The sequence below is a fragment of the Gorilla gorilla genome, chromosome 18, assembly GCF_029281585.2.
Source record: "Gorilla gorilla gorilla isolate KB3781 chromosome 18, NHGRI_mGorGor1-v2.1_pri, whole genome shotgun sequence".
Classification (NCBI taxonomy): Eukaryota; Metazoa; Chordata; class Mammalia; order Primates; family Hominidae; genus Gorilla; species Gorilla gorilla.
In genome coordinates, this window is record NC_073242.2 from 36,674,607 (window position 1) to 36,702,512 (window position 27,906).

The window sequence follows — 27,906 nt, forward strand, 5'->3', positions numbered from 1 at the left end:
GTCAGGAGGACACACCAGTCCAGTCCCGTTCCTGTAGGACCTCGTTTATTATTACAAGGCCCATTTAAGGGCACTTAGGCCCCACTAGGCTCATCAGAAAACCTTGAGGCGGTCCCTGGATTTAACCACTAATGGTGGGTTTGAGTACGGCAAAGTAGGGCACCTTCTACAGGCCTCACTCTCCCCATCTGGCAAATGGGCATTCTAAGCAGCCAGACACCCAAGGGCAATAACGGGAAGGCACCCTGCATTTATGTGCGAGGCGGGGCAAACCGCCTGAGTCACCGCTCACGGTTGTGTTTTTCCACCTCCCGGCCGTCCCTCCCATCCGGGTGAGTCCTCGTGGGTCCTCCCGGAGGCGCCCCCTAGTCCCAGGCTCTGCACGCCCTGGCCACGCCCCTTGACTCGGCCCCGCCCACAGCGGAATCCGCAGATTCGCCAGGCCGGATCCTCAGAATTCCTCGGGTCCCTCGATACTCGGCTGAAAATTCTCATCGGACTCTGAGAGGAGCGCTGGGCTGGAGGCATTTTCCCCAGGGTCAGAAGCGGGCTATTCTCTCACTTGGGCCAGTAAGAAAAATCCAAAAAAAGTTGTCGACTCTGCCAGCAGGGATTGGCTAACGGGCCGTTATTTTCTTGACTCCACCAAGGCGGATGAAGGGGAGGCTACGGCTGAGGCCGGGAACAGTGGCGAATCTGCAGCCTCTCAGACTTTGGCAGTGCAAGGAAGGGACGGGGAAGAGAAGCAAAGCGGCGCGCATCCTGTCCAGCGATTCGCCCCGCCCGCCCGGTGAATCTGCGTCTGCCGAACGCGCCACTGAAGGTTCCCCAGCGCTGGCTGGCCTCCTCCCCTCCGCCCCGCCCCTTTTCCTCAGGGACTAGTCGCAGCTTTCGTCGCCGCCGATTCGTCAAGGTCCCGGGCCGCAGCATCTAGATCGTCGTGGCGAAGCCGACTCTCCGGGGGATGCGGCCAATCTCCAGGCTCCCTGGGACGCAACTTCCGAGCCTCCCAGGGCGCCGGCCGAGGCGAAGCCGCTACCCTCGGCCCCGTGGGTCCCCCGGCAGCGCCTGTGGCGAAAGTGCGAATGCAGACCCTGTGCCCGCTGGGCCTCGCGCAGGTGGCGGTGGTGTTTGGTGCGCGCGCCGGGGAGGTGGTGGTGGGGGGGCGCCGCCGCCGCCACCGCTGCGGGGCCGGGTCTCGCGCTGCCGCTGCCGCCGCCTCGCGCCGCTGAGGTGCCGCGCGAGGTGGGGGGAGGGGGAGCCGCTCGCCGGGAGCGGGTGAGTGGGGCCGCGCGGCGCGCGTGCGCGGAGACCTGCTTGGGGGGTGCAGAACGCGCCGGGGCGGGAGGAGAGGGCAGCGGTGCGCGTTCCCCCCACCCCCCGCCCGGATTCGGGGTCGAAGCCGGGTCTCGGGCTCGGTCTCGCGGTGTTTCCAACGCCCCGAAGAGGTGCCACCTTTCGGCCAGAGGATCGGGGCGCGGGGACGAGAGCGGGTGTGTGGGAGCCGTGGCCGGGCTCGGCCCGGGCCGCTGGCCGGTGAGGAGGCGGGAGGGGGCGGGGCCTGCAGGGGGCGGGGGAGGGGTCTTGCGCCGAGGCCAAGTGGGGCGCGCGCTAGGGAGAGCGGGAAGGTAAGGGGGCTCGAGACGGGCCTGGGGGCCTGACAGTAGAGTTGGGAGGTGGAGAGAGGCTGGGTTGTTGTGGCGAAACAGAGGGTACTTGGGGGAGAATCCGGGGGAGCCCCGGGTCAGGGTGAGGGTTGGAAACTGGAGTGATGGGAGAACCTGGAATCGGGGCTGGCCAATGAGGAAAGGCAGGGGAGTCAGGCCCAAGTCCTGATCCTTCTTGCGTATCCCCCTTCCCCTAACAGTGTAAATGAGCAAAGATGGATCAGGAAGGTGGGGGAGATGGGCAGAAGGCCCCGAGCTTCCAGTGGCGGAACTACAAGCTCATCGTGGATCCTGCCTTGGACCCTGCCCTGCGCAGGCCTTCTCAGAAGGTGTACCGCTATGATGGAGTCCACTTCAGTGTCAACGTGAGTGCCCAGGTCTTTGGTTACCGTCCGGGGAGCTCCAGGCGCCCCTGTCCTCTGTGATTCTGTTCAGCACCTAGAACGGTAGCCTGCCTTCTTGAAAGTGAGCAGTTGGACCCAGCTCTTCTGCATGTGTGTGTCCAGATGGGCTGCTTGGAGCTCCCTAGCCTGGATTCACCCTGAGCTCTCTTTCTGCTGCTGCTTTCCTTCCTAGGACTCAAAGTATATACCAGTCGAAGACCTCCAAGACCCCCGTTGCCATGTCAGGTCCAAAAACAGAGACTTTTCCCTCCCAGTCCCTAAGTTTAAGGTAAGTGTCTGCTGGGCTCCTGGTGTGGTAGTCCTAAGAGGGTGTGGAGGATGCGTCTTGGCACTATAGCTGAATAAAAGGGTTTCCAATGGAAGGGTCTCAGCCAGATCTAGCAACCTCTGAGGCTGTGAGACTCAGTTGTTTTGGACAGGAGGTACACTTAATCTTCTAGAAAGGTGCAGGTCAGGTGTCCTAAGTGTATCCCTGGTGGCTGGAGTGTCGACTTCTTGAAGGGTGAGGTAAAGACTCTTTAGCTGCTATACCTATCACTGTATATTTGTAGACAGTGCATCATAGCACACAAGAGTGGGATCTCCCAGTTCCTTGACAGTCAAGGGGAGTGACAAGGCCACTGCCTACCTGGGTTGCACTGTTCCCCACCTCTCATTTGGCGATGTCATTTCCCTCTTGTTTCCTTCGAGGACTCCCATTCCCCACCCTAGACAAGATATTCTTCAGGCCTTGAACTGGGCCTGGAACACTGGTGGTTCTTCATTTCCTTCTCTGATTCTTTATTCTTCCTTTCTAAATAAATTGTCTGTGGGGTCCCTTCATTCTTCTTTTTTTTTTTTTTTTTTCTACTTTGTACACTTCACTTGGACAATCTCTTTCACACTCACAGCTTCAACTATTGCCTAAATGTTGATGACTTCCAAATATCTGTTTCCAGCCAACATCTCTAGGCTTGTATGCCTGGTAGGGGGACAGTTTCATTTGGAGGCCACACATGTTTCAGATTTAAGGGATTTAAAACAAATTATCTACCTCCTTAACCTACCTTTTTCATTTTCCCTCTACTCATATGTGGCAGTACCATTGACTCAGCTGTACAGCCTGGCAGCCTGTGATTCTCTCCTTTTCTCTCACAGTTGGTCACCGAATCCTCCTGGCTCTTTTCCTTTTTATTCTTCATCTTTCTATTCTCATTGCCACTAAATGTAGACCTTGGTATTCATTTCACCTGGTCTCCTTGCCTTCGTTCTTGCCTCAGTTTCTCCTCTGCCTTGCTGTCATTTGTCTCTTTGGCTTCACTACTCTGCTGTTTTCCTTTTGTTGCCAAGTCCATGTTTTGGGACATTGACATGTATGGTTATTGACCTGGCCAAGCCTTATCCTCCGCCTTGACAGCACACCCCTGTGTTACATCCACAGCATAACGCTTTGCGGTTTTTCAAAAACACCAAGTTGTTTTATATTTCTATGTTCTAGGGGTCCTTGTCATTTGATGAATTGTTAATCCCCAAATCTCAGTAAGAATGACACCATCTTTATGAATTCTTCCCTGATCATACTCTGTACAAAGGTTTCCTTCCCTGGGCTCCAGAACACCGTGTACGCGTCAGCTGCCACTGGGTCGTGTTGTGTTTGTATGTGCATGTCATGCTACTTTTCTGTATGGGAATCTCTTCCTTTCTATCTCTGTATTTCCAGTGCCTTGTTCATGGTAGTTACCTAGTAAAGGCTGAGCTAGGAAATCATCGCCCTGTAGCTCGTTCTCTCCACATATATTTATTCCTCAGTGTGTACATTTCTTTCTTTCTTTTTTTTTTTTTTTTTTTGAGACGGAGTCTCGCTGTGTTGCCCAGGCTGGAGTGCAGTGGTGTGATCTCGGCTCAGTGCAACCTCTGCCTGCCAGGTTCAAGTGATTCTCCTGCCTCACCCTCCTGAGTAGCTGGGATTACAGGTGCCCACCATCACATCCAGCTAAATTTTTTTTTTTGTATTTTTAGTAGAGACAGGGTTTTATCATGTTGGGCAGGCTGGTCTTGAACTCCTGACTTCTGGTGATCCGTCCACCTCATCCTCCCAAAGTGTTGGGATTATAAGTGTGAGCTGCCACACCCGGCCTAGTTTGCACATTTCTGTTCTTAATTCTTGCTGTTATTCTGCGGTGAGAAGAATTCAGGGAAAAGGGGTCAGGTCTGATGGATCCCTTATTTTGGGCCCCTTCCCTTGCCCCTCACTTTCCCGGATCTCTCTCTTGACTTCATGGAGCTTGCTAAAGTTTCCCGAAGGACAAAGGAACAGTGGTCAGTGTTGAGACCCCATACCAACTCCTGTTCTTTCCCCAGCTGGACGAGTTCTATATTGGACAGATTCCACTGAAGGAAGTGACTTTTGCAAGGCTGAATGACAACGTGCGGGAGACCTTCCTGAAGGATATGTGCCGTAAGTACGGTGAGGTGGAAGAGGTAGAGATCCTCCTTCACCCCCGTACACGCAAGCACCTGGGCCTGGCCCGTGTGCTCTTCACCAGCACTCGGGGCGCCAAGGAAACGGTCAAAAACCTCCACCTTACCTCCGTCATGGGCAACATCATCCATGCCCAGCTTGACATCAAAGGTGAGGACTCCTCTGCCTGCCACTCAGGCTTGGCCTCCAGCGGAGGTTGTACATGCAAATGCCTGTCAGGGTCAGGCAGGTGCCCAGGGTCATGATCTGAAACTGCTGGGGCCAGTTGTGTTTCTGAAATCAGATCAGATTTTAGAGTGGAATTATGGTACATGGATTTTTGTGTGTGTGGTGTCTCCAGCAAGGTCGGGCAATAGGCCATAATCAAGCACATAACTATCTGTAAAAAAAAAAAAATCATATGAAGGGTTGTACTAGGTAAGATGAATAGATTGTAGTAAATCAGCCCAGGTCAGGTTGGTTGCTTGGTTGGTTTTTGAGACAGGATCCTGCTCTGTCACCTAGGCTGGAGAGCAATGGCGTGATCTTTCCTCACTGCAGCCTCCAGCTCCTGGGCTCAGCCACCCCAGCCTCCTGAGTAGCTGGGATTATGGGCACGCACCACCACACCTGGCCAAAGTTTTTTTGATTATTTGCAGAGATGAAGTCTCACTACACTGCCCAGCCTGTTTTTAATTTTTTTTTTTTTTTTTTTGAGATGGAATCTCAATCTGTCGCCCAGGCTGGAGTGCAGTGGCACGATCTTGGCTCACTGCAACCTCCACCTCCCAGGTTCAAGTGATTCTTCTGCCTCAGCCTCTTGAGTAGCTGGGATTACATTTATGCGCCACCACGCCCAGCTAATTTTTGTATTTTTAGTAGAGATAGGGTTTCACCCTGTTAGCCAGGCTGGTCTTGAACTCCTGACCTCAAGTGATCTGCCTGCCTCGGCCTCCCAAAGTACTGGTATTACAGGCATGAGCCACCGTGCCTGGCCCCTTTTTAATCTTTCTATATGCTATTCTATAACCCATATAGGTTTTGGTGCCAGATTCTCAGAAATACTGGATTTTCTGGGTTTTTTGGTTTGGAAATTTGAGATAGAGAGTAAAGGAGCTGTGAACACAAGCGAGGTGGTCTGGGCTTCTGTGTTGAGTGATGGGGAGCAGTGGGGTCTGTGGCGAGCTGCAGATTGCAGTATTGTCTGGAGGAGGCAGCCATTAATAGGCACTGGCCAGTTCGCAAGTGGAAATGAGGTTTAACATTCTTGAATTTGATTTGTAAAAGAAAGCCAGGGCCGGGCATGCGGTGGCTCACGCCTGTAATCCCAAGACTCTGAGAGGCCAAGGTGGGCAGATCACCTGAGGACAGGAGCTCGAGACCAGCCTGGTCAACATGGTGAAACCCCATTTCTATTAAAAATAACAAAAATCCGGACGTGGTGGTTCATGCTTATAATCCCAGCTACTCGAGAGGCTGAGGCATGAGAATCACTTGAACCTGGGAGGTGGAGGTTACATCGTGCCACTGCACTCAAGCCAGAAATTTGGGTTTTTGTGTGAAATCTCATGGTTTTTAAATACCATGTTTCTTTCCTCACAAGGTGTTTCTGAGGTGTTCACTCCACAGCTCCTGCAGGCTCCGTTAGTCCCCGGGTTGCTGTTCTGCATGCTTTAGTTTACAGGATAAAGAGCATGGGGTGATCGAGCCTCTGGGTTTGAATTCCAATTTTTCCAATGACCAATTCTGTGACTTTGTGTAGATCGCTTTTAAGCCTCTAGAACAGAGGTACTGATGCTTCCCTTCTGGTGATCCAACATGGTAAAATAAGTAGAAGTGTTTTTGATAAATCGTGAAGTGTCATAAAATATGTTGTTTGTGGTAGTTTAGAGGTAGAGATGAGGTAGAAGGTCCCAAAGGTAGAGTTATGGTAGGAGAACTGAAATCCTGAAACCCAGATTCCAAGAAATTGTAGGAAACTTGAGGCCTGAGAAAGCAGGAATACCAGATCAGGAAGGAGTTAGTATCTCCATCTGACAATTGGTTCCCATTTCCCTCCCTCCAGGACAACAACGAATGAAATACTATGAACTAATTGTCAATGGCTCCTACACCCCTCAGACTGTGCCCACTGGGGGCAAGGCCCTGAGTGAGAAGTTCCAAGGCTCAGGTGCAGCCACTGAGACGGTGAGAAGTTTGTGGCTGCCACAGCCCCTAGCCATGTGGGCATGGTGTCCGGGTGTCCGGAGCAGGAGCAGTCTTCGGGAGGTTCCGGGCTTTCCCGTTAAACAAAGAAGAGCCAAGCAAAGCTGCTGAGATGCTTTCAAAAGACAGGGAACTAGGGGCCAGGCACAGTGGCTCACGCCTGTAATCCCAGCACTTTGGGAGGCCGAGGCGGGTGGATCATGAGGTCAGGTGATTGAAACCATCCTGACTAACACGGTGAAACCCCATCTCTACTAAAAATACAAAAAATTAGCCGGGCATGGTGGCGGGCGCCTGTAGTCCTAGCTACTTGGGAGGCTGAGGCAGGAGAATGGCATGAACCCGGGAGGTGGAGCTTGCAGTGAGCCGAGATCACGCCACTGGACTCCAGCCTGGGCAATAGAGCGAGACTCCGTCTCAAAAAAAAAAAAAAAGGGAGCTAGGATTCCTGGTTTGGGGAAGGGCAGGTTTCAAGTGGTGTTTGAGCCCATTCCTCTCTCCTTGCCCTGCTCTGTCGCTCCAGGCCGAATCCCGCCGCCGCTCTTCCTCTGACACAGCTGCCTACCCAGCAGGCACCACTGCGGTGGGCACTCCTGGCAACGGCACCCCCTGCTCCCAGGACACAAGCTTCTCCAGCAGCCGACAAGATACCCCATCTTCCTTTGGCCAGTTCACACCTCAGTCCTCCCAAGGAACCCCCTACACGTCTCGGGGCAGCACCCCCTACTCTCAGGACTCCGCCTACTCCAGCAGGTACAGAGCAGACCCCGCCTGGGGCCCCGCCCACAAAGTCTGGGAGCTGCCACTGGGAAGAAGATGCCCAGAGTCTCTCCAAGAGGGAGTTGGAAATAATTTGTCCTAGTTTCTCTGTGGATTCAGTCAACAAATTGCTGTCCTCGGGGAACACACTAGCTAGGAACCCAACATATAGCTCTTCTTTTGGAGGGCAGCATAGAGGGGCTTTGGGCCCTGGGACCCAGGACGCTGTGGTTTGGTCATAGAGAGCTGAGTCCAGCTAACTCCCCTGCTTCTTCTCCAGCACCACTTCAACCTCCTTCAAGCCCCGGCGGTCAGAGAACAGCTACCAAGATGCCTTTTCCCGCCGCCACTTCTCTGCATCTTCAGCCTCCACAACCGCCTCCACGGCCATCGCCGCCACCACTGCAGCCACTGCCTCATCCTCCGCCTCTTCCTCCTCATTGTCCTCGTCCTCCTCGTCGTCCTCTTCCTCCTCGTCCTCTCAGTTTCGTAGTTCTGATGCAAACTACCCAGCGTATTATGAAAGCTGGAATCGCTACCAGCGCCATACTTCCTACCCACCACGCCGGGCCACACGGGAGGAACCCCCTGGAGCCCCTTTTGCCGAAAATACAGCTGAGCGCTTCCCACCTTCCTACACCTCCTACCTGCCCCCCGAGCCCAGCCGGCCCACCGACCAGGACTACCGGCCTCCTGCCTCAGAGGCTCCACCCCCGGAGCCTCCAGAACCTGGTGGAGGTGGGGGTGGAGGAGGGCCCAGCCCTGAGAGAGAAGAAGTTCGGACTTCCCCCCGCCCAGCCTCACCTGCCCGCTCTGGCTCCCCAGCCCCGGACACCACCAATGAGAGTGTGCCCTTCGCCCAGCACAGCAGCCTGGATTCCCGCATCGAGATGCTGCTGAAGGAGCAGCGCTCCAAGTTCTCCTTCCTGGCTTCTGACACAGAGGAGGAGGAAGAGAACAGCAGCATGGTCCTTGGGGCCAGAGATACAGGGAGTGAGGTGCCTTCTGGGTCAGGGCATGGGCCCTGCACACCCCCTCCGGCCCCAGCTAATTTTGAGGATGTGGCACCTACAGGGAGCGGGGAGCCAGGGGCTACCCGGGAGTCTCCCAAGGCAAATGGACAGAATCAGGTGAGGTTGGGGTCAGCCAGAAGAGGCACCTGGGCTCTGGGAGTCAGGGTTGGGCCTAGGGGAGAGGGAAGGGAACCAGATGAGAAAGTAGGGCTTGGGACAGGCAGAAGCCTTCTGTGACCCTCCTCTGCCCCTGCAGGCTTCTCCATGCTCTTCTGGAGACGACATGGAGATCTCCGACGACGACCGGGGTGGCTCACCCCCTCCGGCCCCGACGCCCCCTCAGCAGCCTCCGCCACCTCCCCCTCCCCCGCCTCCTCCTCCTCCCTACCTGGCATCCCTTCCTCTTGGTTATCCTCCCCACCAACCTGCCTACCTCCTCCCACCCAGACCTGATGGGCCGCCGCCCCCTGAGTACCCCCCACCTCCTCCACCACCCCCGCACATCTATGACTTTGTGAACTCCCTGGAGCTCATGGACCGACTTGGGGCTCAGTGGGGAGGGATGCCCATGTCCTTCCAGATGCAGACCCAGATGTTAACTCGGCTCCATCAGCTGCGGCAGGGCAAGGGATTGATTGCCGCCTCAGCTGGCCCCCCCGGTGGGGCCTTTGGGGAGGCCTTCCTCCCGTTTCCACCCCCGCAGGAGGCAGCCTACGGCTTGCCGTATGCTCTATATGCACAGGGGCAGGAGGGCAGAGGGGCATACTCACGGGAGGCCTACCACCTGCCCATGCCAATGGCAGCCGAGCCCCTGCCCTCCTCCTCAGTCTCGGGAGAGGAGGCCCGGCTGCCACCCAGGGAAGAAGCAGAGCTGGCAGAGGGCAAGACCCTCCCGACGGCAGGCACCGTGGGCCGTGTGCTCGCCATGCTGGTCCAGGAGATGAAGAGCATCATGCAGCGAGACCTCAACCGCAAGATGGTGGAGAACGTGGCCTTCGGAGCCTTTGACCAGTGGTGGGAGAGCAAGGAGGAGAAGGCCAAGGTGAGGCCAGCGCCTGGGACCGGGGAGCCCTGGGCTTTGCAGGAGGAAATGGGCCTCTGGCTCCTCCAGGCTGCACAGCTCAGAGGAGACAGGTGATGGAGGCGAGTGGAGAGAGGCCGCAGGCCCTGCAGGCCACCCTGGGTGGGCAGGGGAGTTGAGGGGACAGAGAAGCGGGCACAGATGGGCCTGGGAGGCAGCAGAGCTTTGTCCTGGCTCCATTGCTTGCTTGCTTGCAGTGGACAAGCCCTTAGCTCTCTTCAAGCTTTGGTCTTCCATTTTGCCACTTGTGAAGTGGGAATGGTGGCTATTTCTTAAGACTGCTGGGCGAAATGAGCAGACTTTTGAGAAAATGCCGTGCGGGGGCTGGGACAGGTGTGACCAAGATATGGAGCAGCAAGTAGATGCGTTCTGTATTCCTGGGGTCTGGGAGTAGGTCTCAGGCAGGAGGGAATGCCTGGGTTCTGGGCGCTGGGGCTTAGCCCCACTGCTGCCTGCAGCCATTCCAGAACGCGGCCAAGCAGCAAGCCAAGGAGGAGGATAAAGAGAAGACGAAGCTGAAGGAGCCTGGCCTGCTGTCCCTCGTGGACTGGGCCAAGAGCGGGGGCACTACGGGCATCGAGGCTTTCGCCTTTGGGTCAGGGCTGAGAGGGGCCCTGCGGCTGCCTTCATTCAAGGTACTCAGAACTGTCGTTTTGTGGGGTAGGGTGGGGAGAGGGAGAGGGGGGCCCCTTCCTTGGGGTAGGGGTGGTCAGGAACCATGAGTGTTTGAGTTTTTTCTTTTTTTTGAGATGGAGTCTTACTCTGTTGCCCAGGCTGGAGTGCAGTGGCCTGATCTCAGCTCACTGCAACCTCCGCCTCCCAGGTTCAAGCGATTCTCCTGCCTCAGCCTCCCGAGTAGCTGGGGTTACAGGCACCCGCCACCACGCCTGGCTAATTTTTGTATTTTTAGTAGAGCTGGGGTTTCACTATGTTGGCCAGGCTGGTCTTGAACTCCTAACCTCAGGTGATCTACCTGCCTTGGCCTCCCAAAGTGCTGGGATTACAGGAGTGAGCCACCGTGCTCTGCCTGAGTGTTTGAGTTCTAAACAGGCCCCATCTTTTCCCCATCCCCCAGGTAAAGCGGAAAGAGCCATCGGAAATTTCCGAGGCCAGTGAGGAAAAGAGGCCTCGTCCCTCCACTCCTGCTGAGGAAGATGAAGACGGTGAGCAGGGTCAGGCATAAGGAGAAGGGGTGTGCTGCGTGGGTTCTGATGGGAGAGCAAGAGGTGGGGATGAAGGGGTCAGGTCGTCCTGAGGGCACAGCCAGGTGGAGGTGCAGGGTTGAAATGCAGCAGTTCTGAGAGCTGTGGGATGCACCAGGTAGACTTATCCCCGGATTGTAGTTGCAGGTCTTCCTCTGGTCTGCTGATTTACATTTTCTGTATTTTGGGTTTTTCCACCCATGAAATTCAGTGTCTGGAATCACAGAATTCCGAGTTAAACGAGGCATCTCCCCAAGTTTCCCACCTGATGCTAATGCCCTCCTACCACCTTCCTCCTAGTTTGCCTGAGTTTGAGCCCTTGCTTGATAGCTACCATGGCCTGGAAACTTGCCCATTGAGTCAGATCTGCTTCCCTGGAGACCCACTGGCCTTCATACTCTTTTCTTGGGCCAGGCATAACAAGTCAGCTCCTTCTTCCACCCGACCAGAAAATGATACAAGATCAAATGGACAGGACATATTTAAAACTGTGTGGGCTGGGCGCAGTGGCTCCTGACTGTAATCCCAGCACTTCCAGAGGCTGAGGCAGGAGGATCACCTGAGGTCAGAAGTTCAAGACCAGCCAGGCCAACATGGCACAACCCTGTCTCTACTAAAAATACAAAACAGCCAGGCGTGGTGGTGTTCACCTGTAATCCCAGCTACTTGGGAGGCAGAGGCATGAGAATCACTTGAACCCAGGAGGTGGAGGTTACAGTGAGCCAAGATTATGCCACTGCACTTCAGCCTGGGTGATAGCATGAGACTGTGTCTCAAAAAAAAAAAAAATACATATATGTATGCGTGTGTATATATATATATGTGTGTGTGTATATATATATATTTATGTATATATACATACACACGTGTATATATATATATATTTATGTATATATACATACACACGTGTATATACACACAAATATATACACACACACATATGCGTATCTATATATATTAAGGCCAGGCAGGGTGGCGCTCACCTGTAATCCCAGCACTTTGGGAGGCCGAGGCGGGCGGATCACAAGGTCAAGAGATCGAGACCATCCTGGCCAACATGGTGAAACCCCGTTTCTACTAACAATAGAAAAATTAGCCAGGCGTGGTGGTGGGTGCCTATAGTCCCAGCTACTTGGGAGACAGGCAGGAGAATTGCTTGAACCCGGGAGGCGGAGGCTGCAGTGAGCTGAGATTGTGCCACTGCACTCCAGCCTGGCGACAAAGCGAGACTCCGTCTCAAAAAAAAAAAAAAAAAAAAAAAAAATATATATATATATATATATATATATATATATATATACGATGGCTCACGCCTGTAATCCCAGCACTCCAGGAGGCTGAGGCAGGAGGATCACTTGAACCCAGGAGTTCAATACCAGCCTGAGCAACATAGGTAGACCCTGTCTCTACAAAAATTTTTAAGAATTAGCTGGGTGTGATTGCATGCCCCTGTATAGTCCCAGTTACTCAGGAGACCGAGGCAGGAGGATCGCTTGAGCCCAGCAGGTTGAGGCTGCAGTGAGTTGTGATCGTGCCACTGCACCCCAGCCTGAGTGACAGAGCAAGACCCCGTCCCAAAAACAAAAACAAATACAAAACTATGAAACATGAGGTAACTGAGGTGTTTGAGTTCCTCTGGTGAGCTTCCAAATTCTCATCTGTAAAATGAAGACCATCAGGAAGATTGGTAATAGTATATGTAAAGCCCCTTGCACAGGGCAAGTATCTTGTGGTTGATGGTAAATTTCCCCAACTACCACTCTGCTGGCCTAGACCCTGAACAAGAGAAGGAGGCTGGAGAGCCCGGACGTCCGGGGACCAAGCCCCCGAAGCGGGACGAAGAGCGAGGCAAGACCCAGGGCAAGCACCGCAAGTCCTTTGCTCTGGACAGCGAAGGGGAGGAGGCATCCCAGGAGTCCTCCTCGGAGAAGGTGAGGGCCCGGGCGCCGGCTCCTGGCCGAAGCCTACTTCCCATAGCCAGCATCTTTGTGGTTGGAGCCCAGGCAGCTGTGCCTGGTGTAGGACCAGTTGTCCCCTTCCTGTTAGTCCCCATTTGTCTTTTTTCTTAAGGATGAGGAGGATGACGAGGAAGATGAGGAAGATGAAGATCGAGAGGAAGCTGTGGATACCACAAAGAAGGAGACAGGGGTGTCGGATGGTGAGCACAGACAGTGGAATCGACTTTGGGCTCGGAGGAGGGGTTCGGCTGCCTGGCTAGCCCTTTTCTGAGCCCACATGACCTTCCTGCTGGGCTTTTGGGTCACCTTTGCCTTCTGCAAGGGCATCTGTTTGGGCCACATTCTTAGGAACCCTTGGCCCCTTGACAGCAATAAGCTCAGTGCTCAAAATGCTCCCTCCTGCTCCCTCTTCTGCTGAGACATAGCTGTCCAAAAGGACAGCCTGGCAGAACGCTTTTTTTATTTTTATTTTTGTTGTTGTTGTTTTGAGAGAGTTTCGCTCTTGTTGCGCAGGCTGGAGTGCAGTGGTGCAATTTTGGCTCACTGCAACCTCCGCCTCCTGAGTTCAAGAGATTCTCCTGCCTCAGCCTCCGTTGTAGCTGGGATTACAGGCACCCACCACCACCCCCAGCTAATTTTTTGTATTTTTAGTAGAGACAGGGTTTCACTATGTTGGCCAGACTGGTCTTGAACTCCTGAGCTCAGGCGATCCACCCACCTCAGCCTTCCAAAGTGCTGGGATTACAGGCGTGAGCCACCACACCCAGATTTTTTTTTTTTTTTTTTTTGAGACGGAGTCTCACTTTGTCACCCAGGCTGGAGTGCAGTGATGTGATCTTGGCTCACTGCAACCTCCGCCTCCCTGGTTCCAGCAATTTTCCTGCCTCAGCCTCCCAAAGTGCTGGGATTACAGGCGTGAGCCACCACACCTGGCTAATTTTTGTATTTTTAGCAGAGATGGGGTTTTACCATGTTGGCCAGGCTGGTCTCAAACTCATGACCTCAAGTGATCCACCCACCTCGGCCTCCCAAAGTGCTAGGCTTTCAGCTGTGAGCCACTGCACCCAGCCTCTTGCAGCAGTCTTGACTGATTTCCCTGTCTCTCTTTCTGTCCTTCTCCCTCTGTTTCAGTCCATTTTCCAAACTGCTTATAGAATCTCTTTCCTAAAATGCACTCCTGACCCTGTGACTTCCCTCCATAAGGTCCTTCCTGGCAACTTGTTCTCCACAGGGTGTCCCCCCGGGCCAACACCATGGGCTGTTTATCTCCTGGCCCTGCTCTGTTCAGCTCCATCTCGCCCTCCTCCGGTCCGCTCCCCAGCTGCCACCACCTTCTAGTCTAACTTATCCAATTCTGTTCCTCAAAAACTGTGAAATTCTTCAGTTTTTTCGAGTCCTTCCCGTACATGAGCAGTCTCAGAATATAGCGCCTGTCGTGTTTTTTAACCTTTTCAGCCCAGAATCCTTTTTCACCCAGTCCTTCGTCCAGACTGGGTCCTGAGACCCACTTTAGGAAGGTTTGAGTGCCAGAGCAGCCTGCTTCCCAGTCTCCAAGCCTCCACTTCCTCTTGCTTCCGAAATCCCTGTGCAGTCCCCATGTCTGTGTGGTGGACTCCTTGTCCTTGAGTTCAGCTTGTCCCCTGGGATGCTTTCCTTGTCGGGCCTCTTCAGACAGAGTCTAGGGCTTCCTTTGCCATCCTCCTCGCGTGCTGATGTTTATCTCACAGTGAAAATGGTTTGCTTATGCAGCTCCTTGGTCTGTTGGACTTCCCCGTCCCTAGCCCAGAGCCCAGCATCCACAGCAGGGAGTGAGTGAGGAGCCCACGGCTGGCCAAGTGAGGTCTGCCCACCTCTCCTGACTGCCCCTTCTGGATTTCCAGGCGAGGACGAGGAAAGCGATTCGTCTTCCAAATGTTCTCTGTATGCTGACTCAGATGGCGAAAATGACAGCACATCAGACTCCGAGAGCAGCAGCTCTTCCAGCTCCTCATCCTCCTCCTCCTCCTCATCCTCATCCTCCTCGTCCTCTTCATCCTCTGAGTCCTCCTCTGAAGATGAAGAGGAAGAGGAGCGGCCAGCAGCCCTTCCCTCAGCCTCCCCGCCCCCCAGAGAAGTCCCAGTGCCCACGCCAGCACCTGTGGAGGTGCCAGTGCCGGAGAGGGTTGCAGGCTCCCCAGTCACACCCCTGCCCGAACAGGAGGCGTCTCCAGCAAGGCCTGCAGGTAGGTGCCACAGGGCTGTCGGTTGGATCGCTGTGTGTGTGAGAGAGAGAGAGAAAATCGTGGTGCTTGCATTTATTGTGTACAAGTGTGTGACTTTATTAGAAAAACATACAAAGAAAATGTCACCATCTCCTGTCACTCCCTTCTAGAGACATTGATTGTCTGACACACCTCAAACTGTACCGTCATGGTGGTTTACAGAACCCCAGGCTAAGCTGCCTACTAAAGTAAAATGGGTTGGTCTCTTCTCAAGTAAATTAAGGAGAAAGTGCCCAGTTGAATAAGTTCTTCCTCCTAATTTTTCTTAAGCCTGTTCTTCAGTGAGTAGTGAACAAGTGCAGGTGATTAAATGGGCAAATAGGTAGAAAACAAGTATTAACATAACACAGAACTTGGTCCTAGCTGCTTTCCTTTGTTCATTTGTACGTCTAGTTGTTATACTCTAGCACATTCGCATAGCTTAGCCTGCTGAGGGAACCGCTCTTTCAAGCAGTAGATATTTTTTGAGTGCTCATCGCAGCCAAACAGTAGGTGCAGGGGATGGGTTGCTGAGCCTCACAGGCAGTGTTCTCACTCTCATCATGCTTACAGTCTACAGGGAAAGACATCTTCATTGAGTAAGAAATACATAGGCCGGGCGCGGTGGCTTACGCCTGTAATCCCAGCACTTTGGGAGGCCAAGGTGGGTGGATCACGAGGTCAGGAGATCGAGACCATCCTGGCTAACATGGTTGAAACCCCATCTCTACTAAAAAATACAAAAAATTAGCCAGGTGTGGTGACAGGCACCTGTAGTGCCAGCTACTCAGGAGGCTGAGGCAGGAGAATGGCGTGAACCCAGGAGGCAGAGGCTTGCAGTGAGCCGAGATTGCACCACTACACTCCAGCCTGGGCGACAGAGCGAGACTCCGTCTCAAAAAAAAAAAAAAAAAAAGACCAGCCTGGGCAACATGATGAAACCCTGTGTCTACAAAAATTACAAAAATTAGCTAGGCGTGGTGGCACACACCTGTGATCCCAGCTGCTCGGGAGGCTGAGGTGGGAGGATCACTTGAGCCCAGGAGGCAGAGGTTGTAGTGAGCCAAGATCACACCACTGCACTCCAGCCTGGGTGGCAGAGCGAGACCCTGTCTCAAAAAAAAAAAAAAAAAGAATACCTAGGAAAACCTGTGGTTACGAACCATGAGAAGCACCAGGAAGAGGCACAGGGCAGCCAGCCGGAGCACATCTGCAGGAGGAGGAAGGCTTCCTGCTGAGGTACTGCTGGGCTGAAGTCTGGGCAAATCAGGCAGCACCGCTGGTTTAGCGTGTGCAAAGGCCCTCCAGCAGGGGAAGCAGCGGGTTGGAAGACCAGAAGAAAGCCGACCCTTCAGAGGGTTGAGCACAAGGGGGCACTGGGGTGGCTGAAACTAGAGAGGTGAGTGAGAGTTGGGCCCAGCAGACAAATAGGCCAGCCATGTCAGGAATTTGGCCTTTATTTTGAAGTAGAAACCCATCAGAGGAATGACATGGTCAGATGTATGTTTCGAAAAATGCAGTGCAGAGAAAGCTTGGAAAGGGGCCACAGTGGATGTAGGGCGCTTCTTAAGTGGCTATTGTAGAATGTAAGGCGAGTTATGGTGATAGCTTGGACTTAGGGTGTTGCAAGGATAGATCAAATAAGTCAGTGTTCAAGATGTGCTATGAGCTTTAGGAGGCCGAGGCGGGCAGATCACTTGAGGTCAGGAGTTCGAGACCGGCCTGGTCAACATGGCGAAACCCCATCTCTACCAGAAAATACAAAAATTAGCCAGTTGTGGTGTTGTGTACCTGTAGTCCCAGCTACTTGGGAGATCGAGGCACGAGAATCGCTTGAACCCGGGAGGTGGATGTTGCAGTGAGCAGAGATCATGCCACTGCATTCCAGCCTGGGCAACAGAGTGAGACTCCATCTCAAAAATAAGATGTGCTGTGAAGATGTGCATGGCCTCCTGGGGTCTCCCAGTTGCACGTTGTTGAGAATCCGTGGTCTGAGATAGGCAGTGCCCACAGGAAGACCTCCTCACCCTGGTGCACTCTACTAAGCTCCAGACCCCATGAGAGGGGAGTTGAGGCTCTCATTACACCTCAGATGACTCTCCAACCTCTTCTGGGCCCATTGGGTAGCAGAAGGGCCTGTGGGGTCACTGGCAGGTCAGAAGGCATGGATCTTAGTCCTCTTCCATTCTCATCAGAGCAGGAAGGAGAGGGGCCTGACCATATCTGCATTTCAGAAAGCCCATTCTAGCAGGAGGAGGAGAGATTTGGAAGAGAGGAGCAAGGAGGTGGGTGACATGAGGAGGTTTGAAAGGATGCAGGTGAGATTTAATGGCATGAACCAAAGCCGAGCGGTTCTAATGTGGCAGAAGAGTGGAGTGGAAATGGGGGTGAGGATTGGAGGGAAATTTAGGAGGTAGGATGACTTGGTTAAACTTCCCCAGGAAAAGAAACTTGGGAAGAAAACCAGGATTAGGAAGAAAACTGATGAGTATAGTTGAGGTTGCATTTGAGGTGCCCCTTGGGCTTCCCAGTAGAAACAGTGGCAGTTGGATCCATGGATCTGGGGTCTGGAAAGAACGGTAGGCTGGATATGAGGTCGGTGCTTAGGTCTTGAAAGTGTAGCAGTGAATTCACCTGTAGACCGAGGTAGGCGAGTGGGGGGAGAGAAAGGGCAGAGCCTTCCCATCCTGTGAGAGCGGTGGGCAAGCAGGGCCCGAGGAGGCTGAGAGCGGTGACCAGAGGCGAGAAGGGAAGCAGGTAGTGGAGAGGCTCTGCAAAGCAGGGAGTGGCCTTGTATCACCAGGCCACCAGCAAGGCTGAGATAGGAAGTATCTGTTGCATTTGACAGTTAGGAGGTCATTGGTGACCTTATCAATTTCAGTTGAGTGGTTCAGACTGAAGCCAAGTTACAGGGTGTTAAGGAATGAGGGGAGGGCAGTTTTCTGGAAGGGTGGACCACTCTTGCTGAGATAGAAAGGAGAGTTGGGGCCCGGCGCAGTGGCTCACACCTGTAATCCCAGCACTTTGGGAGGCTGAGGTGGGCAGATCACTTGACGTCAGGAGTTCGAGACCAGTCTAGCCAACATGGTGAAACCCCATCTTAACTAAAAATACAAAAATTAGGCTGGGTGCGGTGGCTCACACCTGTAATCCCAGCACTTGGGAGGGCTGAGGCGGGCAGATCATGAGGTCAAGAGATCAAGACCATCCTGGCCAGCACCAACATGGTGAAACCCCATCTCTACTAAAAATACAAAAACTAGCTGGGCATAGTGGCACATGCCTGTAATCCCAGCTACTCGGGAGGCTGAGGCAGGAGTAATCGCTTGAACCGGGGAAGCAGAAGTTGCCATGAGCCGAGATCATGCCACTGCACTCCAGCCTGGTGTCAGAGCGAGACTGTCTCCAAAAAAAAAAAAAATTAGCCATGCATGCTGGCAGGCGCCTGTAATCCCAGCTGCTCAGGAGCCTGAGGCAGGAGAATCACCTGAACCTGGGAGGTGGAGGTTGCGGTGAGCCGAAATTGTACCACTGCACTCCAGCCTGGGCGACAGAGTGAGACTTCGTCTCAAAAAAAAGAATTGGGGGTTGTGATATCAGCTCCCATGTGTCAAGTACCTATGTGTGCCAGGCTCTAGGCATAGCATGTTGACAATTCATTTTCTCATTGAATCCCCACAACCTCTCCCTTTTGTTTTTTTTTTTTGAGATGGAGTCTCATTGTGTTACCCAGCTGGGAGTGCAGTGGTGCAATCTCGGCTCACTGCAACCTCCGCTTCCCGGGTTCATGTGATTCTCCTGCCTCAGCTTCCCAAGCAGCTGGGATTACAGGTGCACACTGCCACGCCTGGCTAATTTTCGTATTTTTAGTTGAGACAGGGTCTCACCATGTTGCCCAGGCTGGTCTCAAACCCCTGACCTCAAGTTATCAGCCCACTTTGGCCTCCCAAAGTACTGGGATTACAGGTGTGAGCCACTGCGCTTGTCCCACAACCTCCCTGTGATTCCCATTTTATAGATGAGGGCTTCAAGGCTTAGTGAGATGCAGGAACAAACTAAGGTTACCAGCCAGAGCTGGAGAGAGAGCAAGAAGAGAGGGCAGGGTTGAGGGAGGGGTTAGCTTTTCCAAGTAGGTGAGGTTTGGGCATGTTCCACTGAAGGGAACAGGAGCCAGGTAGATGTGCCGGGAGAGAGGAATGCTTGCTGGCATGGCCTTTTTGGGGAGGTGGAGGAGTAGCTTCCAGATCTGATGCAGTTATACCCTTCGGTGGGGAGGCAGGGAGATGGGGGTGTTGTGCCTGAGTCCTCTTTTGACCCTGTGCTGCAGGACTGTGAGAGGAAGGGTGGAGTAAGAACCTTGGAAAGTGGAGAAAAGTTGCTCCAGTCCAGGCACGGGGGCTCACACATGTAATCCCAGCACTTTGGGAGGCCGAGGCAGGAGGATCTCTTGAGCCCAGAAGTTCGAGACCAGTCTGGCTAACAACAACAACAAAAAAAGCCAGGCATAGTGGCAAGTGCCTGTGGTCCCAGCTTCTGGGGAGGCTGAGTCGGGAGGATTGCTTGAGCCTAGGAGGTTGAGGAGGCTGCAGTAAACAGTGATTGTGCCGCCGCACTGTATCCTGGAGACAGAGCAAGCCTCTCGCCTGGGCCTCCCCATGCTGGAAGGCCTTGCCAGAGCTGGGGCCTGGGAGTGAGGGGAGAAGAGGCTGCTGGCTGGCTCCACAGGGTAAAGGTGTGGTGGAATGATGAGGACCTGGGGCTGTGCTGGGACAGGAGAGGGCAAAGTACGGGCCCTGGGGTCTGGGCAGGGTGGAGGAGGAAGTTGGGAAGAGGGTGATGTGCTAGAGGGAAACTGAAGGATGGGAAGTTGAAGGTGCAGTGGGGCAGACTGAATGGACAGTGGGGAATGTTGGAGAGGATGGGGAATCTCCAAGGCGGAGCCATTCTGGGATTGACAAGGCCAGGTGTGTGGCTGCTTGAGGGGAGCTGAGGGTGACTGAAGGGGATCACTGGAGATGCAAGAATCCAGGTAAACAGGCGTGATTGCCAAGTCCCCTGGGGAGGTGGCAGAGGTGGAAGAGGAGAGGAAGATGCAGGCAGACCCTTGGTGTCTGGATAGTGAGAGGGCACGACAAGGGAGTCTGAGTTACCAAGGACAGAGGAGCCGTGGCTCAGAGCAAGGGGTGCTTAGTGAAGGCTCACTGAGTTTCTTCTCTTTTTTTTTTTGAGATGGAGTCTCGCTTTGTCACCAGGCTGCAATGCAGTGGTGCCATCTCGACTTACTGCATCCTCAGCCTCCCAGGTTCAAGTGATTCTCCTGCCTCAGCCTCCTGAGTAGGTGGGACTAAGGCACACACCATCACGCCTGCTAATTTTTGTATTTTTAGTAGAGACGGGATTTCACCATGTTGGTCAGGATGGTCTCGATCTCTTGACCTCATGGTCCACCCGCCTCGGCCTCCCAAAGTGCTGGGATTACAGGCGTGAGCCCCCTCGCCCGGCCAGCTCACCGAGTTTCTAATAACCAGAACCAGTTTCAGTCACCACCGTCTTAGTGATTGCCGCCTGGGGATGTTAGTGATGGCCCTGGGGAGGGGCAGGTTATGCAGTAGGAACTGGCTTCTGGGGCCTCGCCCCATGGACCTGAGCGTGGCAGTAGAGCAGTTCTCAGAGGAAGGTGGTGGGAGTCGTATTGACTGGGCAGGTGCCCCCAAAAGTTGTCTCCTAAATGAAAGAGATGGGCAGGTTTCCTTCGGGACAGTCGCAGAGGGAAGTGTGTGTGCAGCAGCTGTGCTGGTGGAGGAGTGTGTTCTGCGAGCGAGGCTTCCCGAGGACATGCATGCTGAAGCGTGAGGTGGTCTGTAGGGGGCGCTGCCCCAGTGTGGTGGGGAGGAAGGTGAGAGGAGGCCTGCGCGCATCTGGGTCCTCACTGGCTTCCTGGAGTGGGTTGCTGCCACAGGCTGAGACCCCAGCGGGTATCTAGAGCCTAAGGTGCAGCCAGGAGCCTGGCTCAGGGCGCCAGGGTTGGGAGTGCGGTGGACTCAGGTGAATCGCTGCCTCCTAGGGCCGGGCCTGGTGCCGGCGGCCCTGTTGGCGCTGAGCGGGGAAGCCAGTTGTGAAGCCAGTGAGTCCGTGGGCTGCAGTTCAGAGCATGAGCTCAACCCACATGGCCTGGGAGCAGAGCTTGTTCTGTCATCTGGTAACTGACCACATCTCTGTGCCTCAGTTTTCCTGTCTGTAAGATAGGACCCTCTGCTGGGTACAGTGGCTCACGCCTGTAACCCCAGCACTTTGGGAGGCCGAGGTGGGCAGATCACGAGGTCAAGAGATCGAGACCATCCTGGCCAACATGGTGAAACCCTGCCTCTACTAAAAATACAAAACTTAGCTGGGTGTGGTGGTGCATGCCTGTAGTCCCAGCTACTCGGGAGGCTGAGGCAGGAGAATCGCTTGAACCCGGGAGGCGGAGGTTGCAGTAAGCCGAGATTGCGCCACTGCACTCCCACCTGGCGACAGGGCGAGACCCCCATCTCAAAAAAAAAAAAAAAAGATAGGAACCTCTTTGGGCTGTTGTGAGGATTACATGAGTTACTCTACGTAAGAGGTGTGATTGGTGTTAGGCACAAAATCCATTGGGCTGGCTCTGAGAGCCTCATGCAGGCTTTCCCAGGGATGGCGACCAAGGGAGGATGCACTCCCCGTCCTGAGGGTACGCTGGGGAGGCAGCACCCCCAGCTCGGAGCCAGTGTGTTCCCTCCCCAGCCACCCGCATCCTGGGATCTCCACTCCAGCCCTGCTTCTCTAGCAGCGCTGTCTCCTGCCCCCTCCCTGCAGGGCATGTTCAAATTCTGTAGGGGATGGGGAGGAAGGCAAGTTTCATAAAATATTTTAATACAAAGATGCCACTTTTTAGGTTGTATCGTGTTCACCTTGCTAAACTGAGAATATTGTTTATGATGGAGATAATGGATATTTTAGCTGAAATGTGGCTGACTGGGTCCTTGGCATGCGACATGGCTGGGGCCTGGGCACAGGGCTGTCCCGCCAGTCTGGGTAGGAAAGTGGAGTCCAGGGCGAGTGGTGCCGCCCTTCTCAGCGTGGTTACAGCTTATGTTGTGGTGGTGTCTCCTGTTGGACTGTGGCTCCGGGAGGACATGGAAGGTGTGTGTGTGGACTCCGAGTGTCCCCCACACGTGTCACAGCGGGAACGAATGGGTGGGAAACCCCCTCTCATCAAGGGAGTTCATCTTGCTGGGATGTGGGGCTGAGGCCAGGGCGTCTGTGTTCCCCCCAGGGTTCCTGGGCGGAAGTGGGAGAGAGCACACAGCCTGTGGTCATGGGCGGCCAGGGCGGCTGAGCATGGGTCTCCCTGACCTCCTTTCCTTCCTATGTGCTTCCTTCCCAGGCCCCACGGAGGAGTCATCCCCCAGTGCGCCCCTGCCTCCCCCAGAACCACCTGCTGGGCCCCCGGCCCCTGCCCCACGCCCCGATGAGCGTCCCTCTTCTCCCATCCCCCTCCTGCCCCCACCCAAGAAACGCCGGAAAACTGTCTCCTTCTCTGCCATCGAGGTGGTGCCAGCCCCGGAGCCCCCTCCAGCCACACCGCCGCAGGCCAAGTTTCCCGGCCCAGCCTCCCGCAAGGCTCCCCGGGGCGTGGAGCGGACCATCCGCAACCTGCCCCTGGACCACGCATCTCTGGTCAAGAGTTGGCCCGAGGAGGTGTCCCGAGGAGGCCGGAGCCGGGCTGGAGGCCGAGGCCGCGCCACCGAGGAAGAGGAGGCTGAGCCAGGGACAGAGGTGGACCTGGCGGTCCTGGCCGACCTGGCCCTGACCCCTGCCCGGCGCGGGCTGCCTGCCCTGCCTGCTGTTGAAGACTCAGAGGCCACAGAGACATCGGACGAGGCCGAGCGCCCTGGGCCCCTGCTCAGCCACATCCTCCTGGAGCACAACTATGCCCTGGCCGTCAAGCCCACGCCCCCTGCGCCAGCCCTGCGGCCCCCGGAGCCAGTGCCCGCACCCGCCGCCCTCTTCAGTTCCCCAGCTGATGAGGTCCTGGAGGCCCCCGAGGTGGTGGTGGCTGAGGCGGAGGAGCCCAAGCCGCAGCAACTGCAGCAGCAGCGGGAGGAGGGCGAAGAGGAGGGGGAGGAAGAGGGGGAGGAAGAGGAGGAGGAGTCCTCTGACAGCAGCAGCAGCAGCGATGGGGAGGGCGCCCTCCGGAGGCGCAGCCTCCGCTCCCACGCCCGGCGCCGCCACCCTCCGCCCCCACCCCCGCCGCCACCGCCCCGCGCCTACGAGCCACGCAGTGAGTTTGAACAGATGACCATCCTGTATGACATTTGGAACTCGGGCCTGGACTCAGAGGACATGAGTTACCTGCGGCTTACGTACGAGCGGCTGCTGCAGCAGACAAGCGGGGCTGACTGGCTCAACGACACTCACTGGGTCCATCACACAAATATCCTGAGTGTGGGCGGCCTTCCCCGGGCTTGGGTCCTCCCCCGACCCCTCCTGGCACCTGCATCTGTCCCCCACTCTGTCTGCCTCCCCTCTGGCTCCAAGCCATCTTTTCTCTCCTCCTGGTGCCTCTTTTCTGCCTTCCAAAGCATTTCTGGCAGGAACGATGGGGCTGGGGCTTCCTCCCCTCTCCCTCACCTGGGTATGCTCAGCGGCGTGGGCCCCGCCCTCTCCTTTGGCTGGGACTCAGGTGGCCAGAGAGGAGCCGTCCTCTTCCTTAACACCCTGCACTCACCAACCTGACCACCCCAAAACGCAAGCGGCGGCCCCAGGACGGGCCCCGGGAGCACCAGACGGGCTCAGCCCGCAGCGAAGGCTACTACCCCATCAGCAAGAAGGAGAAGGACAAGTACCTGGACGTGTGCCCAGTCTCGGCCCGGCAGCTGGAGGGCGTGGACACTCAGGTGGGCCCAACCCCGCCGCCGCGTCCTCCTGCCACTCACCTCCCTGCCCTGCTCACGTCCTCCCTGCCCTGTGTCTCACAGGGGACGAACCGCGTGCTGTCCGAGCGCCGGTCCGAGCAGCGGCGGCTGCTGAGCGCCATCGGTACCTCCGCCATCATGGACAGTGACCTGCTGAAACTCAACCAGCTCAAGGTGAGGCTGGGCTGCAGGAGGGGCTGGGTGGGGTGGGGTGGGGCAGGAAGGGGCAGAGGCCAGGGGACCACCCAGCAGGCTCCTGTGGTTCCCTCGGGTAGAGTTGGGGGGTAAGCGGCCAGAACACCCTCTGCCCAGGAAGTCTGTGGGAAGAGTGAGGGTCTGGGGTGTGGGAGGTGTCTGGCAATTGAGTCTCCCTTCTGCCCCCCAGTTCCGGAAGAAGAAGCTCCGATTTGGCCGGAGCCGGATCCACGAGTGGGGTCTGTTTGCCATGGAACCCATTGCTGCTGACGAGATGGTCATCGAATACGTGGGTCAGAACATCCGTCAGGTGAGGCTGCACTCCCAGCCCCGCCCCGGCTTCTGATGCAACAAGACAGCATGGGGGCTCACACACATGCTGTTTGTCCGGTTAAAGCCTTGCACACTCCCTAACCCCGGTACCTAGCCAGTGAGAACAGCCTCCCTCTGGTGTGGTCAGCAGGTGTCAGTGGTCCAGCAGGAGGCACGGCTGATGGCACTGCTCCCTTTCTTTTTTTGTTTTGAGACATAGTCTCTCTCTGTTGCCAGGCTGGAGTGCAGTGGTGCGATCTTGGCACACTGCAACCTCTGCCTCCTGGGTTCAAGCGATTCTCCTGCCTCAGCCTCCCGAGTAGCTGGGACTACAGGCGTGTGCCACCATGCCCAGCTAATTTTTGTATTTTTAGTAGAAATGGGGTTTCACCATGTTGGCCAGGATGGTCTCGATCTCCTCCTGATTTTGTGTTCTGCCTGCCTTGGCCACTCAAAAGTGCTGGGATTAATAGGTGTGAGCCATTGCATCCAGCCAAGCGCTGCTCCCTTTCAAAGGGCCTGGGAAGCGGGAGGACAGGCACTGAACAAGTATCCACACAGAAGGATGGTGTTCCAGCCTGAGCAATATTGCCAGACCCCGTTTCTGCAAAATACAAAAGCTAGCCGGGCGTGGGGGTACATGGCTGTGGTCCCAGCTACCCAGGAGGCTGAGGTGGGAGGATCACTCGAGACCACGAGGTGGAGGCTGCCGTGAGCCAAGATTGCACCACTGCACTCCAGCCTGGGCAACAGGGCGAGACCGTGTCTGTAGAAAAAACAAAAGCCAAAAGGATGTCATTTGGTATTAACAAGATCTTAACAAGATCTGGGGAGTTGGGCTATGGGAACACACACCTGGGGGGCCTAAGACCTTCCAGAGACCATGGTGCTTGAGTAAAGCTGAAAGGAGCTCGCAGGCCCAGACAAGTGGCAGTGTGTGTGCGCTTGGTTGCGAGACACCACGTGCATGAACCTGGAGGCAGGGTCGTCTTGTGAGAGTGTGGAGGTCAGCTTGGCTCATTAGAAACCAGGGCCATGGCCAGGCGCGGTGGCTCATGCCTGTAATCCGAGCACTTTGGGAGGCTGAGGCAGGCAGATCACCTGAGGTCAGGAGTTCGAGACCAGCCTGGCCAGCATGGTAAAACCCCGTCTCTACTAAAAATACAAAAATTAGCCAGGTGTGGTGGCAGGCGCCTGTAATCCCAGCTACTAGGGAGGCTGAGGCAGGAGAATCGCTTGGACGTGGGAGGCGGAGGTTGCAGTGAGCCAAGATCGCGCCATTGCACTCCAGCCTGGGCGACAGAGCAAGACTCTGTCTCAAAAAAAAAAAAAAAAAAGAAAAGAAAAAACAGGGTCAGTGGCAGCGACATGCGGCTGGAGGGAACAGAGAGCCCAGACCGCACGGGCTTGGGAGCCTGTGAATCCACTTGGGCCTGTGGTGAGAGAGGAGGAAAGTCCCGGAGCTTTCTTCAGGAGAGGGTCCTTCCGCAGGAGAGGGCCCCATGGCTAGTGAGCTCCATGTCTAGGCTGACGCCAGTATCCAGGCAAAGGCAAGGGTGGCCCGACCCAAGCAGTGGCAGCAGAGGTGACAGAGAGGAGGCTTTGGGTGCAAGGTGGTTGGCTGGGCTCAGCAGTGAGAGGGTGAGGGGGACGGGAGGCCCTCTCTCGGTGCTTCTCTTAGCTGCTGGGAGTATGGTGGGAGGGCCAGTGAGATGGGTGTGAGGAGGAAGAACAAATATATGGTCAAGATGAGCTCCAGTCTGGACATGTGGGGTTGCAATGCCCCAGGGACATCTAGGGGGTGACGCCCAGCAGCTCCACTGAGGTGGCTTTTGGCTGGAAATGGAAGTTTGGGAGGAGTCCCCACCACATAGCTGGCGGCTGAGGCTCTGGAAGGGAGTGAGGTCACCCGAGGAGGGCGCGCAGAGGCTCCTCACTGTCTTCTGGGAAGTAAGGGTTGCTCCTCACACGGAGGTGCGGGGCCTGACATGGGCGGCCTGCCATTTGCATTAGCCGGTGGCAGCCAACAGGTGCCTGTTTTGGAGAGAGGTCCAGGGAGGAGAGATGAGCAGGGTGCCGTCGGTGACATGGCCAGTCATTTCAGGAGCTGCCCCAACCCCAGACTTGCCCCAGCAGTCCGGGACCCCACTGTGACCAGGCAGATGCTCGAAGGAGCCAGTGGCTCTCTTACCCAGTGCAGATTTCCCTGGAGTTCCTTGCAGGTGACTTAGAATGGCCACCAGAGGCTTAGGATGCTGCCCCAAAGAGGGAGGGCTCCTGAAAGCAGAGTCAAGAGAGTCAGTGCCGGGTTAGCGGGAGCCGGAGGCAGAGCTGCAGCTCCAGGCCTGGTGGGCGTGGACCTGGGGTGCTGGCTGGCAGGCGTGCTCAGGGGCAGGAAGTGGGGGACTCTTCCCTGACCATCGCATCTCACCCTGGCAGATGGTGGCCGACATGCGGGAGAAGCGCTATGTGCAGGAGGGCATTGGCAGCAGCTACCTGTTCCGGGTGGACCACGACACCATCATCGATGCCACCAAGTGTGGCAACCTGGCCAGATTCATCAACCACTGCTGCACGGTGCGCCAGGGGCCAGCCGGGGCAGGAGTTGGGGGTCGGTGGGGGTGGCCACGGCTCACACACCCTTCCATCCGCAGCCCAACTGCTACGCCAAGGTCATCACCATCGAGTCCCAGAAGAAGATCGTGATCTACTCCAAGCAGCCCATTGGCGTGGACGAGGAGATCACCTACGACTACAAGTTCCCACTGGAAGACAACAAGATCCCGTGTCTGTGTGGCACAGAGAGCTGCCGGGGCTCCCTAAACTGAGGTGGGGCAGGATGGGTGCCCACACCCCTATTTATTCCCCCTGGTGCCCTGAGCTCCCAGCACCCCCCCAGCCTTAGTGGGCTCAGCAGGGCCCACATGCCCCCATCTCCAAGCGTGGGGTTGGGGGCCCCAAGCCCAGCGAGGGAGCCTCAGTCCCTGGAGGCAGCTTCTGCCTCTCCTGTTACCCCTGCCCACCACTCCCTGATTGTTTTTCTTTGCGGAGAAGAAGCTGTAAATGTTTTGTAGCAGCCAGCAGCTGTTTCCTGTGGAAACCTGGGGTGCCGGCCTGTACAGATTCTGTCCTGGGGGGCTACACAGTCCTCTCGCTTTGTGTTAATGGGGACTTCCTCTTATGCCCTGCGTGTACCCCTCCCCAGTTTAGGGGTCTCTGGGGCAGTGGCCATGTTCTCCCCCTGGGGGGGCTCTGCACCCCCAGTCCTGGGGACTCCGTGCCTGGAACCCTGCCTCATCTGTTCCTGCCAGACCCTGAAGGTCACCCTTCCACCCTGGTGTCACTCCCCGGCTCAGCCAGGCCAGGATGGCGGGGTGGGTCCCTTCTGCTGGGCTGGACTGTACATATGTTAATAGCGCAAACCCGACGCCACATTTTTATAATTGTGATTAAACTTTATTGTACAAAAGTGTTTGGTCGGTGTATTTGGGCAG

The 27,906-nt window shown here is 55.6% G+C and overlaps 1 protein-coding gene across 5 annotated transcripts; it reads left to right on the forward strand.

Annotated features, from left to right (window-relative positions):
• The first annotated feature begins 417 nt into the window (after window positions 1–417).
• SETD1A (SET domain containing 1A, histone lysine methyltransferase) lies at window positions 418–27,881 on the forward strand. 5 transcript variants are annotated; one of them, XM_055365948.2, is made up of 20 exons: window positions 418–538; window positions 651–1,079; window positions 1,868–2,032; window positions 2,244–2,339; window positions 4,412–4,682; window positions 6,577–6,698; window positions 7,240–7,469; window positions 7,756–8,605; window positions 8,745–9,530; window positions 10,028–10,204; window positions 10,645–10,732; window positions 12,545–12,702; window positions 12,842–12,929; window positions 14,610–14,951; window positions 22,375–23,424; window positions 23,715–23,887; window positions 23,969–24,079; window positions 24,291–24,410; window positions 26,852–26,989; window positions 27,067–27,881. In XM_055365948.2, the coding sequence occupies exons 3-20, from the start codon at window positions 1,883–1,885 to the stop codon at window positions 27,238–27,240; spliced, it is 5,124 nt and encodes a 1,707-aa protein (XP_055221923.1). In that variant the 5' UTR covers window positions 418–538; window positions 651–1,079; window positions 1,868–1,882; the 3' UTR covers window positions 27,241–27,881. The 5 variants fall into 5 exon arrangements, with proteins under 5 accessions (XP_055221923.1, XP_055221922.1, XP_055221924.1 ...); XM_055365947.2 differs by lacking the exon at window positions 418–538 and having other exon boundaries at window positions 982–1,118; XM_055365949.2 differs by lacking the exons at window positions 418–538; window positions 651–1,079 and adding an exon at window positions 1,163–1,278.
• Window positions 27,882–27,906: the final 25 nt, after the last annotated feature.

Bases quoted from the DNA above. Each gene is read 5' to 3' on its own strand.
- SETD1A (XM_055365948.2), top strand. From the start codon at position 1,883: ATGGATCAGGAAGGTGGGGGAGATGGGCAGAAGGCCCCGAGCTTCCAG. The intron at 2,340-4,411 runs GTAAGTGTCTGC...TTCTTTCCCCAG, and splicing joins TCCCAGTCCCTAAGTTTAAG to CTGGACGAGTTCTATATTGG. The intron at 26,990-27,066 runs GTGCGCCAGGGG...TTCCATCCGCAG, and splicing joins TCATCAACCACTGCTGCACG to CCCAACTGCTACGCCAAGGT.